General features: G+C 35.0%; 1 protein-coding gene across 2 annotated transcripts; it reads left to right on the top strand.

Annotated features, from left to right (window-relative positions):
• Positions 1–769: 769 nt before the first annotated feature.
• On the top strand, positions 770–20,034 carry LOC110106838 (kinesin-like protein KIN-14F). Of its 2 annotated transcripts, none has more exons than XM_020836888.2 (19): positions 770–1,189; positions 1,765–1,931; positions 2,077–2,220; positions 2,596–2,835; positions 2,912–2,980; positions 3,066–3,134; positions 3,412–3,507; positions 3,666–3,797; positions 3,882–3,963; positions 4,049–4,144; positions 4,223–4,396; positions 4,484–4,590; positions 4,707–4,885; positions 4,978–5,139; positions 5,218–5,471; positions 5,563–5,726; positions 5,808–6,005; positions 18,598–19,106; positions 19,720–20,034. In XM_020836888.2, the coding sequence occupies exons 1-19, from the start codon at positions 1,072–1,074 to the stop codon at positions 19,823–19,825; spliced, it is 3,066 nt and encodes a 1,021-aa protein (XP_020692547.1). In that variant the 5' UTR covers positions 770–1,071; the 3' UTR covers positions 19,826–20,034. The 2 variants fall into 2 exon arrangements, with proteins under 2 accessions (XP_020692547.1, XP_020692546.1); XM_020836887.2 differs by having other exon boundaries at positions 774–1,189; positions 19,684–20,034.
• Positions 20,035–20,364: the final 330 nt, after the last annotated feature.

The raw sequence follows: 20,364 nt of genomic DNA, 5'->3' as shown, positions 1-20,364 counted from the left end.
ATACCTTGTGATGCAAAATGTTGACCATTAAAAGAGAAGCATAAGATTAAGTTAAGTGTTGTTGAGATGAGGATGCTCAGGTGATGAATAATTTTACACTTAAAGATAAAATGAGAAACACGTATATAAGTGAAAAAGTCGGAGTAGCTCTACGGCATATAAGATCAGAGAGAGTCACCTTAGATGATTTGGTTGCATAAAATGCCGACCTTTCGATGACCTGATTTTAAGAGTAGATGTACTAGATCCAACCTATCTTAAGAAATGTAGAGATAAACCTAAATAGAATTTATTAAAAAGTATTAGACATGATAATTTAATTATATTTAAATTAGAATTTAACTCTTAATATGACCCAAAGAAAAAAAGATTCACGTAGCCGACCCACGTTGAGGAATAAAAGCTTGATATTGTAGCACATGAAATTCAAAGTTCCTCTTATTTCTCATACAATGAAATAAAATTTTCACCCATACTTTTATTTGAATAATTGTGGTATAAAATTTAAGAAATTTATATAAATTTCTTATTTAAGTAGATTTTTTTTCTAATAACATATCAATATAAAATTTTAAGTATAATAATACTTTTATTATAAATCATGCCTCCTTTATAATAGTATAAGTTTAAAACACCACGGATCACTCATTAGACTGTTCACAACGGTTATGTTGAGAATCCAGCAGTTCGGAACTGGTACGGAAGGTTTCCACCAGCATTTTTTAATTTTTTTAATGAAATGCTCCGCAGATTTAAATTTTCTCTCTGTTGCTGTGCTCCACTTCCCACGAGGCTCGGATTAGCTTTGGAGGGAGTGGAGGGGCCGGCCTGCGAGACTTTAACTTTCTCTCACTTCTTCTCTTTTTCTTACGGTTTCGTCTGATCAAAGGGAGTCGAAGCATTTCGTCTCCTTTGGAATTCCACGGCCACACCAAAAGGCCCTTCGCCTCTCTCTATTTCTCTCTGATTGTGTGCGGTGCAGAATGACAAAGTGAGGGTCATTTTTATAAGCTTAATCGCCAGAGTTTTGGTGTTTTCGATCTTTAGATTGGTGGGTGATTCCGATTTTCGATGGCATCGGAGGGATTCTTCTCTATATCAGTTGCTTCGGTTCTGGAGGACGTGCTGAAAGAGCACGGGAAGAGGCTCAGCGACATGGATTTGGCATCGAGGAAGGCCGAGGAGGCTGGTGAGCGCAAATTTCTCTTTAATCGTATTTTTCCTCTTATCGGTAGATTCACGAGTTAGTGAGCTTTTGTTTCCTTTTACAGTTTATTATTTGATACAAATCTGGTTATGTACTTTTTTTAAGATAAGTACATTTCTCTATCTAATGACAGATGATATTGTGAATAATAGTGTTGTTTGCTTGAGCATATCAATTTACCTTGGCTGATGAGATCAGAATGACTGCTCAATGCTAAGAAGTTAATAGATATAGCTAAGAGGATTGAACACTGTTTTGATTGTCTGATGCACGTCGTTTTGGTGAAGCAATGATATAATGGATTTGATCTAACTAACTGGTTTAATTTCATTTCAAATTTAATTGGTTTGGTCATTCTCTTGGAGTGGAGATTTTGTTCCTCATGGACTTGTTAACTTAAATTATTCTATTGCTATATAATTTAATCCGTAGAATGAAGATGAGTATAACTTATTATTGATTCAGTAATTCTTAGAATTCTTATCTAAAGAAGTATTTTCTGTTAGATCATCGGTTTTTTTTTTTTCTCTCCTAACTTTTCTAAATAAAAAGTACAGCCGCTAGACGATATGAGGTAGCCAGGTGGCTTAGGAAAACGGTGGGGGTGGTTGGTGCGAAGGATTTGCCAGAGGAGCCTTCAGAAGAGGAATTCAGGCTTGGGTTGAGGAGTGGTTTGATCCTTTGCAATGCACTTAACAAGATCCAACCTGCAGCAGTCCCTAAGGTAATTGCCCCAGAAATATCCTTTTCTTTCTCGTTCTTATTTATGAGTATTTTTTTCTTAATTTTTGCTCGCCCTCTTGATAATATTATTAGGATGCTATTGTAGTTTCCCAAATTCGGTTACCTTCTTGGATCCATTCTTGTAGATTGTTGCGAGTTCAGGAGATTCAGTGGTTATGCCCGATGGAGCTCCCTTGTCAGCTTACCAGTACTTTGAAAATGTGAGGAATTTCCTTGTTGCTGTCCAGGATATTGGTCTACCTACATTTGAAGTATCAGATTTAGAGCAGGTCTGTTTGCAGCTCTTATATATATATATTGGTCTACCTACTTTGAAAATTCACGTTTGTAATACAATTTAATTTAATTTTTCCATAGAATAACCAGATTCTGTTGTTTACTTGTGATATAATCACTTAGGGAAGTTTTCTACGCTGCTGAAAACTAAATGAAGAAAATCATGACACTCTGAATCTCTCTGATCATTTGGTTGATGAACATATATCTGAATTTGGTTCATGTTGGTTTTGTTGTTGCACTTGAGACTTAGAATGAGCTTTAATAGTGTGTTTGTTTTCAATACAATGTAACTTTTATAACTTCTGCTTAAGTTAGTTCCATGTTGTGTAATTAAATCAATGAAATTTTGCCTGATAACTTTTCAGGGAGGGAAAAGCTCAAGAATTGTGAATTGCGTTTTGGCTCTTAAATCCTACAGTGAATGGAGACAAATGGGCGGTGGTGGTTCCTGGAAATTTGGTGGGAATGCTAAGCCGTCCATATCTGGAAAAGCTTTCATGAGGAAGAACTTCGATCCTTTCTCAAATTCTTTGGCAAGGTCCCAGTTTATGGATGATCGAGAAAGCTCTGAACAAAACTTAAATCAAGTAGAATCCAGTGAAATGGTTGTAATGCTAATTTTATGACTTGCTAGTATATTATTTCTAGTGCATTATCCTAACTGTTTGCCCTAATTTTCAGCCATCTCCGTCTTTGAATGTGCTTGTCCATGCAATTCTTTCAGACAAGAAGCCTGAAGAAGTTCCAGCGGTAATACAGTTTGTGCCAATACTATTATTACCTATTGGTGGCTTCTACCTTATTGACAAGATGAACTTATTATATTATTTATCAGCTTGTGGAGTCTATGTTAAGCAAATTTATGAAAGAGTTTGGGCGTCGCATTGCAAGCCAAAATGAGTTGGTATGTTTTTTGCTCTTCTACTCAACAAGCAAATGTTCAATTTGTAAGAATACTAGAAATGTTTTCTAATACCTAGTAAGGCTCGAGTTGGATAGTTTTATCTTATATGCATACAAAATATCATGAAACTCTTTGCATACTTTTTCTTTTTTTTTTTGTCCTTCATGATGATCATTCTTGTTTTATCTTGTTTTGAATGATATGTTGTCTATGTTGTGATTTGGGTTCATTAGCAGCAACGATTCCTTTGAAATTTTGCTAACTATGTGCATAACAGGTGAAAACAGCTATAAAGGGTTTGCAAGATGATGGTAAATCTTTCTCTAAAATGAAGATTCCTGCTGACCAATCTTCTGCTATTTCCGAATTTAAAGTATGCTATGCTTTTATACTTTTATTATTTGCTTAAATTTGCGATAAATATTAATTTTACAGTAGGGTTTAGGTTGTCTAGTTACCTATTTGGTTCCCTGTCTTTTCAAATGAACTAATATGTTCATGAATCATGATGTTTTAATTATACTATTGAAGAAAGAGAAAGAAGTGGTTAAATGCACAAGGTTGAAGGAGAACTTCCACAACAATATGAAACATGAAGAGGCATCAAAAGAACAGCTTTTGAAGCAGTACTCTATAATTGACCGACAACAAAGAGATATTCAGGTAACACCAAATGCGACTAACTTTTTCTTAGTCGGTTATACTTAGTTTAGCTTTGTACCTGCTAATGGTCAATGCAATATGCAGCTCCTTAGACGTGATCTTCAAACTGCAAGAGCTGGTATGGAGTTCATGCAAATGAAGTACTTGGAAGAGATCCATGTTGTTGGTATGATACATACAAAAGTAACGAATCAGTTATTCCTTTTATAGATGCTTTTCTATCATCACATGTCATTCTTACCACAAAACAGGGAAACATATGCACAGTCTTGCTAATGCTGCGTCAGGCTATCACAAAGTTCTTGCAGAAAATAGGAAGCTTTACAATCAGGTGCAAGATCTTAAAGGTAGCATTATAAACTAGATAGTTTTGACAAATACTATTGAAGAAAGAATTCTCCGTGCTAAATTTTTGGACAATTTAGGAAGTATTCGGGTGTATTGTCGAGTCAGACCATTTTTGCCCGGGCAAATAAGAAGTAGCAATGTTGGATGCATTGATGATGAAAACATTACAATCATCACCCCTGCTAAATATGGAAAAGAAGGGCAGAGAACTTTTACTTTTAATAAGGTGTTCGGTCCTGCTGCTTCACAAGGTCATTATACTCTTGTGCTTTCACTCCTTTTTTTGTCATGAACTTTTGTCTTGCTGGGCGCAGCTCTAATTTTACTTGATGTTTCAGAGGAAGTCTTCTCAGATACTCAACCTTTGATACGATCTGTCCTTGATGGTTACAATGTTTGCATATTTGCTTATGGCCAGACTGGGTCTGGAAAAACTTACACGATGGTAAGAATTTATAGATTAACACTGTCTTGTTATTTTAAACTCTTATGTTTAAATCTATAATTTGTCTAATAAAGATGCACTTGGAAGCTAAACAATGTTTACTCTCTTGAATGCAGAGTGGAGCCAAAGTAGTCAACACACAGAACATGGGCGTAAATTACAGAGCATTGAGTGATCTGTTCAACCTAGCAGAAAAGAGAAGAGGCACATTCACATATAATATTGCTGTGCAAATGATTGAAATTTATAATGAACAAGTGCGAGATCTCCTCGTTTGTGATGGTCTCAATCGAAGATATCCTTTTAGTTGGCCCATTCATGGATAATTTATTAAAATTGAAGTCATGTTTCTTGTGAAGTTTGTTAAATGTCCTTGACAATTAAAACATTAGAAATTAGAAACGGAACACAAAATGGTGTAAATGTACCTGATGCTAACTTGGTCTCAGTCACTTCAACGGCTGGTGTAATCGAACTCATGAACATTGGGATGAGGAATCGTGCTGTTGGTGCAACAGCATTGAATGATCGTAGTAGCCGTTCTCACAGGTCTGTTAGTGTCATATTATCTCACATTAACCAAGTAAATAAGTTTTTTAGTACTTGATATTGATTGATTATTTGCAGTTGCCTCACCGTCCATGTTCAAGGAAGGGACTTGACGTCAGGAACTATTCTCCGTGGATGCATGAATCTAGTAGATCTTGCAGGTAGTGAAAGAGTTGATAAGTCTGAGGCAACGGGAGAGAGGCTAAAAGAAGCACAACATATAAATAAATCCCTTTCGGCCTTGGGTGATGTGATATATGCCCTAGCACAGAATCATTCTCATGTACCTTACAGAAATAGCAAACTTACGCAGTTGCTTCAAGACTCTCTTGGTAAGACTCTGTAGTTTACCAAATTCAATTTAGGAAAATTATTTTTTATAGAAAACTATTAGTAATAGCGTCATTACCTGATGAAATGTAGGAGGACAAGCTAAAACTTTGATGTTTGTCCATATAAGCCCTGAAATGGATGCCATAGGAGAAACCATCAGCACCCTTAAATTTGCTGAAAGAGTTTCTACGGTTGAGCTTGGTGCTGCCCGCTTAAATAAAGAAAGTTTAGAAGGAAGGGAACTTAAGGAGCAGGTTCTGTCTCTAATTTGATTTTTTTTTTTTTCCATGTTGCAATCTCAAAAATAAACAAACAGTTAATTTCTTTTTTGACAGGTGGGTAGTCTTAAAGCAGCATTGGCAAAGACAGAGGGACAGTCAGAGCACTTTCAAACTATTATCCCAACTGATCCGCCAGCATTAAAGGCTAGAACACCAGCTTCTGCCTATTTAAATAAACGACACGGAGGAGATTTTTTAAGCTTTCAAAATGAAAACCATAGACAACCTATGGAGGAAGTTGGCAACATAGAGGTATTCGCTCTTTGATGGTAACCTTTGTATTCTGCTTGGTATATGACCATTTTAATCTTGATTTATGTAAATATTGTTGCTTGGCCCTTATGCTACTTCAAACATAAACAAAGCATTCATACTTGCTATTCCTTCATACTTATTATATGCATATACCTAATAAGATTATGGAGTTAAAAATTTTCATTCATCTAATCCTTATAAAATATGCTTCAGATCTCTTTTTTATATAAATATTGGATTAAGCTTTTTAATGATACGTTTAAATATTTTATGGGAAGAGTTCTTTTATTGACTTTAGAAGACCTTGTAAAATATTATAATTAATTCTCTGTCTTTAAATGCATGACTTGTTACTACTATAAATAAAGACTTAGGAGGGTTTAGTATTCTGCAAAAAGAACCAATTAAAGAGAAGAAAGAGAAATAAGGGAGAGGTGCTATTATTTGGGAAAGGAGGAGTTTTTCGGTCTTGTAGGATGAGGTCTTGAGCTTCTTTAAAACAGAAGTATTTATAATTTTAATTTTGGCAAGAGGAGAACCTCCTGTTTGGTCTCATTTCCCGCAGTAGGTAGTTGAATTCTTTTTCAGTCATCAACATACAACTTTGCATGAAGTATAAATTCTTCATATAGCCTATTTAACACTTAGTAGATTATTTGATCTCTAAGTAATCGTGGTTTTTGTTGGATCACATTGAATTATGTAAAATTATGTATTGTATTTGTGATATTTGTTATGTTTTTTTCTTTTATCTTTATTTGATTTTTATTTAAATTTTTATTATAATAGTAAGAGTTGGTTTTAAAGTTTTTTTTTTTTTTTTTGTTTTTAATTTTTATATTTGAGCATAGAGAGCATGGAAAGACCAAAACAAGTTTGAGGGCTAAAACTTTATGTTCTACCGACCAAAGAAAATTTTATCAACCTGTGGGCTCCAAAAATTGGTCCCGGTCTCCCCCGCTGCTTTCTTCGTGGGTGTTTTAACGGGATTAAGTTCTGGAGTAAATTTTGGAAAGGCAGATGAGATTGTAGATAAGTCACTACCCAAAGATTTCACCCTCATTTTGCGAGGGCTTTATGATCTAAGTTCTTGTTTCCTATAGGTGCAAGCCCTAATAGTTTATTACCCCTCCCGATAACGAGAGAGAACTTTTGATTAAAGTTAGTCGTCAATCAGATGCATAGAATATACGTGTTATCTGGCATATAGGAGCAGCATGGGCTTAGGTATGGTTTGAGAATAGATATTTAAAATGAAAATTCCACCATCTAGCACGTAAAGTGTATGGTGGGGAATGGATGATATAGCCGATCAAGATCCCATGGTTCCGTCGTCCTAGGCCATCGTGGTCCCTAGTTTACTTAGTTAGAGAAGGTAGTCGGCCCAACCTGATAGAAGAATCCTTGTCGGCAGCCATGGGTTACTTCGTCCAAGGGTACCTTATAGATTTGGGGTGGATGTTTATATAAGGGGACAAATTTGAATCCACCTTAGCTAACAAAGGGCTTTGTGCCCTATCGATTATATCCTATTAATTCATATCTCAAAGATTTGATGCCACTAAAGAACATATTAGCTCTGGTCATAATCATAATTTAGAGGTGACATTTGGCAGCAAAATCACTTGGTTCAGAGGGCCCCGGATCATAACCGTTTATCTTGCCGTGCCATTTATCGGCAAAATCGCTTGTCAAAAGACACGTATCACGTCCTTACTGGCAGGAGATTATTTGAGAATTGATGATAGTGATATTTTCGATTAGGTATTAGCTCTATGTGAGCTGAAGTAAAATTTAATTTTTCCACCATGGCAAACTGTTGTAGAAGGTGGATGGGTTTTACTTTAAGTGAATTTATGGGTTTCAATTTTAAATATTTTGGATTTAGATGATTTTTGAAATTTTGAAAATTTTGAATTTTGGTGTGTATTTGGGTGAAATTTAGAAGACATTTAAATGTTTGGAATTAACCCATTCGATTGAGATCTACGTTCAACACGACCATCATCGCGGTGTATAGGGTCACTTCCATTTGTGGATTAAATCTTGACGACTTTGTCGACTCTGTCGAGCTATCGACAAATGATCGGGTTCCTTATAAGTTTAAAATTTTGTTGATAAATTTCTTTTATCATAGATCTTGAAGGCCTTATATGAATGTATAAAATATATATTTTGGTCGACACCTTAACCGTATATCTATTTGATGTTACAAGCTGTGTCAAATTCTATCTATTAATATAGAAGGATCAGACTTGAACTACGTCATTTATTGATCCGTGCAACATCCCTAGATTTCATGTGTGTATCTTAATCAGGCTCGTGGGGGCCCATGCGTATATTTGGGGGTGTTTTATATTATTTTGTTGAACCTTGTCGACTCCTATTTACTTGCTTATGAGGATCGAGTTCAAATTTATTGACCTGCACAGCATCCCTAGACATCACACGTTTTCCTGCAACAAACACGCTCGTTGGGGCCCATGCGATTATTTGGGGGCATTTTATAATTATTTGTTGAATCTTGTCGACTCCTATTTACTTGTTTATGAGGATTGAGTTTAAATTTATTGACCCGCACAACATCCCTAGACATCCTGTGTGTTCCTACAACACGCACATCGGGCCCATGCGGGTGTGCAATTGCACATGCTCCTTTTGCGTACATATGTGCATACATATTACAGTGCATGTATTGGGGCATTTTGGACATTTGACGGATCTTCTATGATAATTTATAGAAGTTTGTGTTTGTCGTGGCCTTTTTGTATTTGCCCGTGGGTGGTATAATAGATGCACGAACACTGTTCATCAAGAAATTTGCAAGCCCCAATAATCTTATCCAACTGAATGTTTAGAATCTAGTTGAACTGAGGCTCACTTACTCTATCTTTGAAAATAATGATTTGATCTAGCTTTCTCTCCCTAGAACTCATATAGGAATCAGTATGAAACTCACTAATTGTGCCATCCTCATCATTGTATATTATTGGCTTAAATAAAGAATCAATCATTTCAACCTTGGGTGATTGCGTCTTCATTGATGCCCAACACTTCAAAATAAGTGGTCACCTGCCTCGAGCGGACGCTATAGCGATTGAAGACAAATCAGAATGTGTAGGAGAAATATGTGAGATATTCATTCCTAAAATGATTGTTGTAGCCCTTGATGTAATTAGAATGGCGGGTGTATTTGACCACTGTTGGATAATTATTGACTGCGGAGGTGTCATAATATATTTTTCCTTTATCCGTATAGGTATCAGTGTGTTTTCTTCATGCTGGGTGATGGTTGATTACAGAGAATATCCACTATTTTTTACGATGCTCTTTATATAACTATTTGCAAATGGGTGGTGCATGTTTGCATTTACTGTTCTCACTTGTAAAGACTCAGTACATTCATATGTAGCTGAGTATCATCAAATTGATGCTTAATCTACCCGTCGATTGTCGTTGGTGACAATAAAGTTCCCCTTCATGGTGGCTTCTTTCATTTGATTGTAGGCGTGATATACTTTTCATACACATGTTGGTTGTATATTTTTTATTTCCTCCTCCAAACAATTCTTTACGTGCAATATAACTTTTCATTGCATTTCCACTTGGTTCATGGCATGAATGATAGTATTGGTGCCCTGGTCAATTGAGGATTGGAGACTTATATCATGTCTTTTATGAATCACCTATATCATTCATTAAAGACTTTTGCACTATATCTTATAGATAGGCCGCCACAAGTCTCGTGATCCGTATCAATTGTTTCTTAGGGATGAACCAAATTTGATATCATGAGTTAACTATTGTGCTCCAAAGTGTTCTTATCATGACTCTGTGATCAAGCAACATCTCCCACTATATTCTTGTTATTTCGTGAACAAATTCTACTTGTAAACTCTTTATTCTGAAAGATGGTTTGCAAGATATATGAAGAATTTGATGTCACATTTGTCAATGCCTTTACCTCAATTGTGATAATCAATACAAGTTGGATGCCATTGTCCAAAAAGGAGTTTTATGTCAAGGTTTATAGTTCATTTGCACATAGATCTTTAGTCATGCAACTTCCTTTGCTTTCCTGATTTTTACAACTCATGAATTTCATGCTTAAATGTTCGTCTTTTGGTTCAAGCTCTTGCCAAATCTAATTCATGTTCAAACTCGTTATTTTATTCAATCTTGAGTTCAATTTAATGTTACTTGGTTTAGGCTCGAACTTCAAATTCCTTGAGTTCATTTTGAGTCCACGGTGCACATTCAAATTCTTGCTCAAAGTCTTTTGCATTTTGTTCAAATTAAAGTTTAGTCCACTACGATTTAGATTAAGTTCAAATGAAGTTCAAGTTCAAGTTAGTGTGATTTATTCAATGTCCATTTGAGTCCAATCCGTCATTATTTATCCCATGTCAATGTTCCTTGTATCATGCTCAAGTTCATTTAGTCCCTTGTTGTCCAAATTGAGTCCAAGTCTCTTGCTGTTCAAGTCTTGTTCAAGTCTATTATCCACCATATTCAAATTAAGCTCATTGATATTTGGTTTCAAGTCTCTTGTAATTGTTCAATTTTGTTCAAATTAGATCCATTTTTTTTAGTTTTAGGTCCCCTATTAATTGTCATTTGAGTCTAAATCAAATCCAAATGAAGTCCTATGTCCACCGGAATTTTCAGCAGCCTCCCGACGTCTCCCCTGTTTAGAGGAAAACTACAGGAGTCTGGGCCTCCCGTCATGCTAGAGAAAAACATGCATGTGCAGTGTCGAATGACACCATGGCAAAAAATCTGCAATCCCACCACGCCAGAGAAAGGCATACATGGGTCTACGGGCACCTATTTGAAATGCGCAGTTTTATATTTGTCCCCATCACGCTAGAGAAAAACCCCACTTCGCCGTAGGTGTTGCACTGGGTTCCCTTTCCACCATGCCAGAGAAAAACGTGCATGGGCGGTTGTCAGGCTCGACACGAACGCCGAATGCTGGAATTTGAGTTTAGAGGTTATACCTTATGCAGCAACGACGGTGATGTTGATGATTATAAAAGTTCTTTCTCCACTTTTTTTTTTTTGAATTTTCTCTTTTCTATTTTTTTAACTCTTTCTTTCTTTTTCACATCTTTTTGTTTCGCTTTTTTTTAATACACTTGCTATTTTTTTTTTTGGAATAACATATATATATATATAATACAAATAACAATTATAATACTAACTAATAATAAATAGTAACTAAAAAGAAAACAAAATATATACCTAATAATAAAAGAAACCTTAAGGAGATCGGGTAGGGAGGATGGCGGGCAATAAAATCACTGGGCTAATGGAGTTCGTCTGCTTGGGAGGTTTGGTGTCGGATGGGGCTCGGCAAAAGGAGGCAACTGGATGAGCTCAATGGAGGAAGTAGTGGCTCGGGCCACTGATTTGAGTCAGATAGAAAGGGGCGGCTATGGGGTCTTCTTGGGAATGGAAGAGGAAGAAGATGAGTGGAGATCTGGGTAGCAAGTAATAAGAGATGGGCGGTCAGTTGGGCGCAGGTATCACGAGTGGAGGTCGGGGCTGTGAGGAAGAGTCGAATTGAAGGAGGCTGCGGTTTGAACGTGGAGGTCGTCGAGCTAGGGCCGAGGTCTTCAGTTAGCTACACGTAAGTGGCTGTGGGATTCGGTGGAAGATCGCAGGCGAAGACGAGTAGGTGAGAGGGGAAGGGAATGCGGGGTTTTTGCATGCAGAGAGAAGCTGTAAGGCTTCGTTTCTGTCACATTTTAACGACTGGAATGTGGAATGGGAGAAGGATCGAGCTGAACACGAGCGTGGTCCGCTCTGCACTGCGCCGAGGGTGCAGGGTGTGGAAGATTACTGTAGAAGCAGCTGATAGGGACAATATTTGAGCAGGTAATCATTTTAGTAAATTTTTTTTATATCCTTTTTTGTTTCCTTTTCCTTGGCTATAGCATAGAGGTCAACACAAACATTGAAAGAGTGAAGCTACATTTAGTTCTTTAGGAAGAGTGTTAGCTAATGAATATATAAGTTCTGAGGGTCTTTTGTGTATCCCTTAGATTTAGCATCACCTTCAACTTCCTCAATAAAGATATTACATAATCATGAAGACAATCTTCGAGATATATGTAACGCCCTCCTTAGACAGTAAGGTCTGTATATTGCATAAACTTTTTAATCCAAGATGTCAAAAGAAGCATCTACAATAAGATCCATGCCTTAATCTTGCTTTTATTATTGCTCGAGAGTTGGGATGACATTATAATTGTCTTCCGTATTTCCTATGAATCATCTTCCATGATGCTTAGAAATGTCAGAGATCTCATCCTTTTTCTAGAATATCAATGATGCAAGAAATTTTTAGGTACATATATTGTTTTCAATATTTATAATAGAAACAAATTTTAGAATATGAGTAAGAAAAAAGGATAGTTGAATAATCTAATGAGCATACATATATTTGAATCAAGTGCTTCTTTTTCATTTTTTCATTAAAAAAAAAACTAATAGTAAATTATTGCACATGTACTTACAACGAAGTGTTCCTCATTAATGACGAGCCCTTGAATATATGAGTATTAGAAATGTTATATTTAAGATAGTAAATGAATCAAGTAGAAGCTGAATAAATTTAGGCGTATTATTGGCTTATGGAGCAAGTTGATCTCCATTAGTGAACTCATATAAAAGGATGTAATGTCAATTTTAATGTTGATACTTGGAAGTAAGAGTCACATCAAAATCTTATGTTAAGCAAGATCTTAACGTGGATACCAATATTTGCTAAGTTTTGCCACATTATAAAAAAAGCATGAAGAAGAATTGTGAGCAAGGCCAAAAGCTGAAGCAAAATACAATGAATATTGCTATGGGAGTCATTAAGGGTTCTTTGATACTCAATGCTGATGATTAAATTGATGTATTAATATTAGAATTAGGTGTCTTTTTATTTTTCTTTAAACAAAATATCTAAGCCCTTGAATGTTGTGCGCATTTGAGACATAATATTTAAGATAAATGGAAACGCTTATAAGTTAGGTGTGTATCTAGCATGAAGAGAAAGTTGGTCTCCTTTCGACTATTAATGTAGAAGATATTCATGTCTTTTTTTGAACAAATTTTTTTTTTGAAAAAAAATTTTGAAGATATTCATGTCACTCTAAACTTTGATACTTAGAAAGTGATGAAAGGTGCCTCGGTGATTGCTTGGGGTTGTAAGAATTATATTCTTTATATTTCCTCATAAGGAGGATCTACATATGATAATTATTGATTTAGAGAGTATATGATAAAGTTCAAAGAGAAGTTCTATGGAGAGTAGTAGAAAAGAAATGGGTTAATAATGCTTATATTCAAGTCATTAAGGATATTGATGGATCGGCCAATTTGATTGGAAGGGAATTAAGAAGCTTCCTAATCAAGTGTAGGGCAAAAGACCTAATTTGAATTCAAAATCTAAGAGGGAATTATTTAGGGAAAATGAGGAGGAATTAAGGGGGATTTTTTAGAAAAGTTTTAATTATAATGAGGGAATTAATTAGGAAAATAAATCTAATTTGAATTCAAATTTGAGAGAGAATTATTTAGGGAAGGGGGCTGATTTGGGAGGAAATTATGTTTTGGAGTTTGCTGAATTTAGTTTATTCTTAGTTTACTTGGGCTCTAGCCGGCCGCTAGGGGTTTGTGAGAGCCGGATCTTCCTCTTCAATTGAAGATCCAATTGTATCTTGCAAATATCTTTATAGATCTTTCAATAAAATTATTTTTTGAGTGTTCTTTTCCCCAATTTTTCATGTTTCATCCGTTGATTTTTGTGAAAAGTGCATCCACTTCCTATCAGATATGTATGCAAGAGTTGTTACTTGTGTTCAAATACAAGATTATTTGATCAAGTATTTTTCTATTTTAGTTGTATTACATCAAGGATCATCCTTAAGCCCTATCTTTTTTGCTTTAGTCATGTATGTTCTTTGCAAGAGGTTGTACCTTGGTCTTTTTTTTTTTGCTAATGATATTCTTCTTCTTGATAAAACTAGAGAGGGAGTTGAAGGTTTACTTGAATTATAGAGGTCAACCTTAGAGCCTAAAGGTTTTTGTTTGAGTAGATTTAAAATCGAATAAATGGAGTGTAGTTTTTATAGTAATAGATCTAGTGGGGGGATTGTGACTTTGAGCAGTCAACTCATTAATAAAAGTACACATTTTAGATATCTTATGTCTATTTTTTAGAATGATGGTGAAATAGATGGGATATTATTAGTAGAATTCAAGTTAGATGGATGAAGTGGAGAAATGCATCGGGCTTGTTTTATGATAGAAAATCTCAAATTTAATAGAAAATTCTATAAGATGGTGGTGAGACCTGTAATGCTTTGTGGCGTAGAATGTTGGCCATCAAAAGAGAAGCATAATATTAAGTTAAGTGTTGCAAAGATGAGGATGCTAATGTCATAATATTAAGTTAAGTGTTGCAAAGATGAGGATGCTAATGTGGATGAGTGGCTTTACTCTTAGAGACAAGTTACGAAATGAGCATATATGTGAAAAGGTTGGAGTAGCTCCAATGGTAAGATTAGAGAGAGTTGCCTCAGATGGTTTGGTTACATAAACGGAGGCCTTCCGATGACCCAGTTAGGAGAGTAGATGTATTAGATTTGGCTTATGTTAAGAAATTTAGAGGTAGACCTTAAAAGTCTTTATTAGAAAATGTTAGAAATGACCTTTTTAATGAGATTTAAATTGGAATTTGTCTCTTAACAAAATACAATGAAGGAAAATGATTCATGTAGCCACCCCAGGTAGTGGGATAAAAGCTTGATACTTTTGTTGTTATTGTTGTTGTAATATAGGAGCAAATTCAAATTTATAACATTAAAAGCCAAGTACCATACGGGCAAGAATGACTTTTTTAATGCTAATATTAAATTTTCAAGTTTAATTTATGTTATACCCATCTTGTGTGAATATTATATTTTAGATAAATAAAACCTAATTATCTCCTCATTAGATTATTTTATTATGTCACCTTCATAGATTACACAAAAAAGAGGAGTTTTTATATCCTAAATAAATTTGACATTTTTCAACTTTTAAAAAGTAAAAATTGCTTAGTGGAGAGTGAAAAGTGCATGCAATCAAATAATGGTAGGGGTATGACTCTACAGAATTCGAAAAATAGTACGCAACACACGCGATATTATGGACATAATGGTCCTAAGAACTTAACAGAACAACTTAGAGTATCTATGTAAATTAATATAACTTTTAAAAAATATTTAAGGTGCATGAGACTATCTGCAGGTCTTTTCAGGCCTTTTTAGGTGGATGTGATAAAATAAAAATATTCTATTTATACGATAGAGGAACTGTCAGTTACACTCAATTTTAGACTTCTTGAAGGATTTGGATAGGCAAAGAGGGGTGTATTTGTCATGATGGAAGGTTATTGATAACATCAGTTATCATATGTTTATGTTGAATAAAGCATTAGAGATATGCTAGTAAAAAATTTATCATGTGCTTCTACTTAATTAGATGTCGAGAAAGGGGAGTTTAACTATAGATTTTGGGACATTGGGGGTAAAAGAATTATAATGAGTAGAAATATTTTCTTCAATGAAGTTGAATTATTTTTAGAGAAAATCAATCGTTGCAACCAAAAAACTTCAACTCCATAGCATATTTAACTAAAGGAGCCACATTTGCCTAACCTAAGCCATGAAACACCATAGAAAACTGATGTAAAACGAGGAGGTAAATAAGAGGACATTTAAGATTTGAATTTCTTGCTTTAATTGAGATCAAAATATTATGAATAATTAAATCAAATCAAATCCAATTAGAAACCTAATCAGATTTAATTTAAGTAACTTTCCTAAAATAGGCTATCTTAAATTTGGAAAGTATTTCAAATTCAAAATTACTTAGAATTTGAAATCAAATATTTTCCTAACTTAAATCGTTTGATAAAAGGAAAGTAATCAAAGGGGAATTCAAATTTTGAAGGCAAAGAGGAAGAAGGGGGGAAAGGGGGCGGCGGCATTAAAAGGGGGAAGAGAGGTTTTGGAAAGAGAATTTAAAAAGGTCTTTGATTGGAACCTTAAATTAGGGAGTAATATTTAAATCATATCCAATTAAATAATTAACTGTACCTAATTCAAATACTTTCCTAAAATAAGAATCCTAATTTTAGAAACAAAATTCAAATTCAAATTAATTTGAATTTTAAAATTCAATTTGTTACTAAGTTAGAAGGGCTAAAATACGAAAGAGCTTTGAATGTGAAGGGAGATTTGTGGGACCAATGGGAAAGAAGGTGACCGGCAGTTTGTTGAGACCGCGGCTAGAGAGGTTGGCGGGGGGTGTTGGAGGTGGAGCTAAGGCTGTGGGGAGGGAGAAGGGGAGGCCGGTTTTGTGGAAGTGGAAGGGTTTATGGGAGAATCAGCCAGTGGAAAGTGGGGGATTTTGGCCTGCGGTCAAGGGAGGAGGAGAAAAGGATTTAGGTAAAGAAAGATACAACCGTGAACCCGGCCACATCCTGCAGCTGACGGGTACTTCGTTGCCCTTCACCAAGGGACTCAGGCCACGAGCCCGGACACATCCTGCGGCTGGTGGAAGCTATGAATTCCTCCTATAAGAATCTCACCCAAGGTTCTTCCCAAATAACACAAGTGTAAATACAAAATTTTATTAATCATCCAACATTACATTAAACAAGCAAGGGCCTCAATATATAGGCCTAAGAAACTAAAACAAGACATATATGCCCCTAGGGCTTACATAGGACGACTCTCTTAAGTAATAGTAAAAACGGAATTTTCATAATAAAAAAAAATTACAAATAACAAATTAAGATAAGGTGGAATGATCTCGGCCGTCGATCGTCGTCTCCTCATCTGAAAATCTTCATGATCTGCAGTCCGCATAAAAAACCCAAGAGCATCTTGAGCCTAACTTATAACCTAAGTTAAAAAGAACTCAAAAGTCACCTATTCTAAAAGAAATTAAGGGAAAACCATATTGAACTAGAGCTGCCTAACAACAAGAAGCACTATAGAAAACTCAATAGCAGCTTGAGCTCAAAAATATTCGTAATGGAAGTGTAATAAGGTCACGAAAAACTAATAAGCCGCTTATGATGAAACAAAGAAAGAAACACCATTCAAAATTTAAGAGCAATTATAATCTTAAATTAGAAGGTCACAATGAACATCAAAGCAATATTCTTTTTAGAGCAATCTGAGCTTATCACATTATCTCAAGTCTTTCGTTATCATAATATAATACAAAAAGAGTTTGACAAATTAAATATGATTATAGCAAAGATTATAAGTATACCACTTGTGAATCACTTCAAATTATTTAATCATAAAAGAGTTTTACTATGAAAGATTTGTGAGGCTTCTCAAGTGGAGAGTAGACCACAACAGTACCATGTTTAGTATTTTGTAATCATAATATAGTACAAAAGAGTTAGACAATATGATAAAAGACAGAGTACAAGTAATTGCTTGTAAACCACTTCAAATTATCTAATGAATGTATGCTAGAAATTAAAGGATTCTTAGGAGGTGTGTGGACTATGGTGGGTGTATGCCTCGCAATCCAAATAATCGTCATAAATGTCCAAGTCTCACTTTTTGCACCTTGTTGATGGGCTGACAACCCAATTCTTTAACTTAAATTAAATGATCAAATTATTAAATATTAAGCGATATGAATATTTTTTCCCATTTATTTAAATAAAAATGCATAACTAGTCTATTTGATTTTCAATCTCATTAGAATTAAGTTTTATTATATTTATTTCTCTTCTACATCCTCAGAATACATCAAAGCCCTATCCTGACACCTTCGTTTGCCTCGCATCTCGTCTAACTTTGACACCTTCGTTTGCCTCGCATCTCGTCTAACTTTGATATCCACTCACTTAACGCAAGATTCCTTCCTTGCTCCTTGTTTTATTTCCTATAAAGATTTATTCCTGGTCTTTATTGAAACCCTAAGACATCTCACATTGTTTTGTTTCATTTTGACATGTAAGATTGTTTGATTTTATATATTTATGTCAAATAGACTTTAGAGTTAAAAGTATGAATCATACGATTTATTATTTTGAAATTTTTTTCAATTTTGTATTGTATTTGGTCATTTTATTACTTTTTATTAATGAAATAATAGCAGCCGTTCCCCCATTTGACTTTCACAGCATTGTGAACAAGTTATATTTGCATTCTGGAATTACATTCATGTGCACATTTGTGCATAGGTGAACATGTTCATAACTCTACAGTAAACTATTTTTTTAATTTATGCGTCAAAAGAATGCAGCCTTGCATGTTAACCTCATCTGCCTTATATTGCATTAATCGAGGCATAAATACCTCAACAAACAGTACAAATGTGAGATACTAATGTAACTTTCAGCAGCACAAAACTTGAACTATCATGATTCTCCTTCTATCTTCCTACAATTGATTTATCACAGTTCCACAAATTGAAATACAAATTGTCCACCAATTCCTACGCTATTTTTTTCAAGGGAAAATATATAATTCGTTTACAGTATGATTCTTTGATGTTGGTTATCCTTTATATGAAGGTACGAAGCACCTCGACAAGTAAAAAAAGGCCAATCTTTGATCTCCAAAATTTATCGATGACAGAAGACAATCATCCCTGGTCCAATTCCAGTCCATTAAAAGCTTCTCAAAATGGGGAAGATGATAAAGATGCAAGCTCCGGAGATTGGGTCGATAAGGTTATGGTGAACAAGCTTGAAAGTTCTCTAAGCCACTGTGATGGGAATTTTGCTACCCTGCCTGATTTCTTTTATCAGAGGTATGTTTCTGATAGTACTGCATATCAGGATCAGCCCTACAGCAGAAGCGCACACTGGAGGACAGAGAGTAATGAGTTTGAGATCCAGAGACACAGATTTGATTCGGTAACCACAGATGATTCGGATGATCTGGACGTTGCTACAAGTGACTCCTCAGAAGCTGATGCATTGTGGCAATTTAATCTTCCAAAAGCTACTTCTAGTAGCAACTGTGGTGCTTCTAAGATCAAGAAGCCTCAAATAAAGTCGGTGAATAGTCCGGATTTCAGGTAAGATGGAGATACTAGAATTACTTGATTAGTAGGAAAAGAAAAAAAAAATTATCTTTTTCAACAAACTACGCTCATTCTGCATAAAGATTGGATTTTGTTTTTCATTTTTTAGGTGGATGCTGGCTTTACCCTTAGAGATAGAATATGAAATGAGTATATACGTGGGAAGATTGGAGTAGCTCCAGTGCAAGATAAAATTAGAAAGAGCCGTCTTAGATGGTTTGGTCGCATTAAACGGAGGCCTTGCGATGACCCAGTTAGGAAATTTGAGGTTTTAGATTTGTCTTATATTAAGAAAGATAGAAGTAGACCTAAAAGGACTTGGTTAGAAAATATTAGAAATGATCTTTCTTTATTAAGATTTAAATGAGAATTTGATTTTTAACATGACATAATGGCGAAAAGGGATTCATGCAACCGACTCCACGTAGTGGGACAAAGACTTGATGTTGTTGTTGTTGTCGTCTGCTCCCAATATCTTAATTCTGATTTTGCCTTTTAATTTTGTGTGTACTAATAATATCTGAACTCTTTTCTTTTTAACCATACGAATTGGTGTTCATTTATGCTTCAGGACGCCAACTTATGCATACATTCCACCATCATCCAGGAAAAATTCTAGTGGAGCTAGTAGAATATCAAGGCAACCAAGCGCTGTTGGCGTGGACGCTAAAAGGATTTCATCTTCAGGTGGAAAATTAAACAGTGGAAAGTGAGGAGGAGCGACTAGATTTCTTTCCATCGCTTCAGGTTGGTTTTTTTTTTTTTCTTGTGGGCGTCAAGAGAGATTGAGTGTCCAGTTAGGTGGATTGGTGGCAATAATTCGATTTTGTTTGGTCATGGTGTTCTTGATTGGATTGTTTTTGCGATGGATAATGTCATTATATCATTTTTAACGAGTATTATCTCTTGATGTTTATACTCAGAATTTAAAGAAAACCTGAAGTAGGGTGTAATTTTTTAGCACTCAGTTTTCTTCTATTTTATGTGTTTTTTTTTTTTTTTTGAATTTTTAAAATTAATTAATTTGATTTTTTTTTAATTTTTCAGAAAATATATAGTAAAATATTATTAAAATTATTAAAAATATGAAGTCATTGATTTTCTTTTGGGAAATGTGGAGCACCACCACTAACAACAATATTCAGCCTTTATCCCACTGTGTGGAGTCCGTTGAATGAATCTTTTTCTTCATTGTGTCATATTAAGTGTAAAATTTTCAATTAGATCTAATGAAAAGAGATCATTTCTAATA

Source organism: Dendrobium catenatum, unplaced genomic scaffold, assembly GCF_001605985.2.
Source record: "Dendrobium catenatum unplaced genomic scaffold, ASM160598v2 fragScaff_scaffold_879, whole genome shotgun sequence".
NCBI classification, from domain to species: domain Eukaryota; kingdom Viridiplantae; phylum Streptophyta; class Magnoliopsida; order Asparagales; family Orchidaceae; genus Dendrobium; species Dendrobium catenatum.
Note: the sequence above shows the minus strand (reverse complement) of the source record. Positions and strands in the feature narration are given on the sequence as shown.

Excerpts from the sequence above, each read along its gene's own strand:
- LOC110106838 (XM_020836887.2), top strand. The coding sequence starts at position 1,072 with ATGGCATCGGAGGGATTCTTCTCTATATCAGTTGCTTCGGTTCTGGAG. Across the intron at positions 4,886-4,977 it reads TGTGATGGTCTCAATCGAAG|ATTAGAAATTAGAAACGGAA; the intron begins ATATCCTTTTAG and ends GACAATTAAAAC. Across the intron at positions 5,140-5,217 it reads CGTAGTAGCCGTTCTCACAG|TTGCCTCACCGTCCATGTTC; the intron begins GTCTGTTAGTGT and ends GATTATTTGCAG.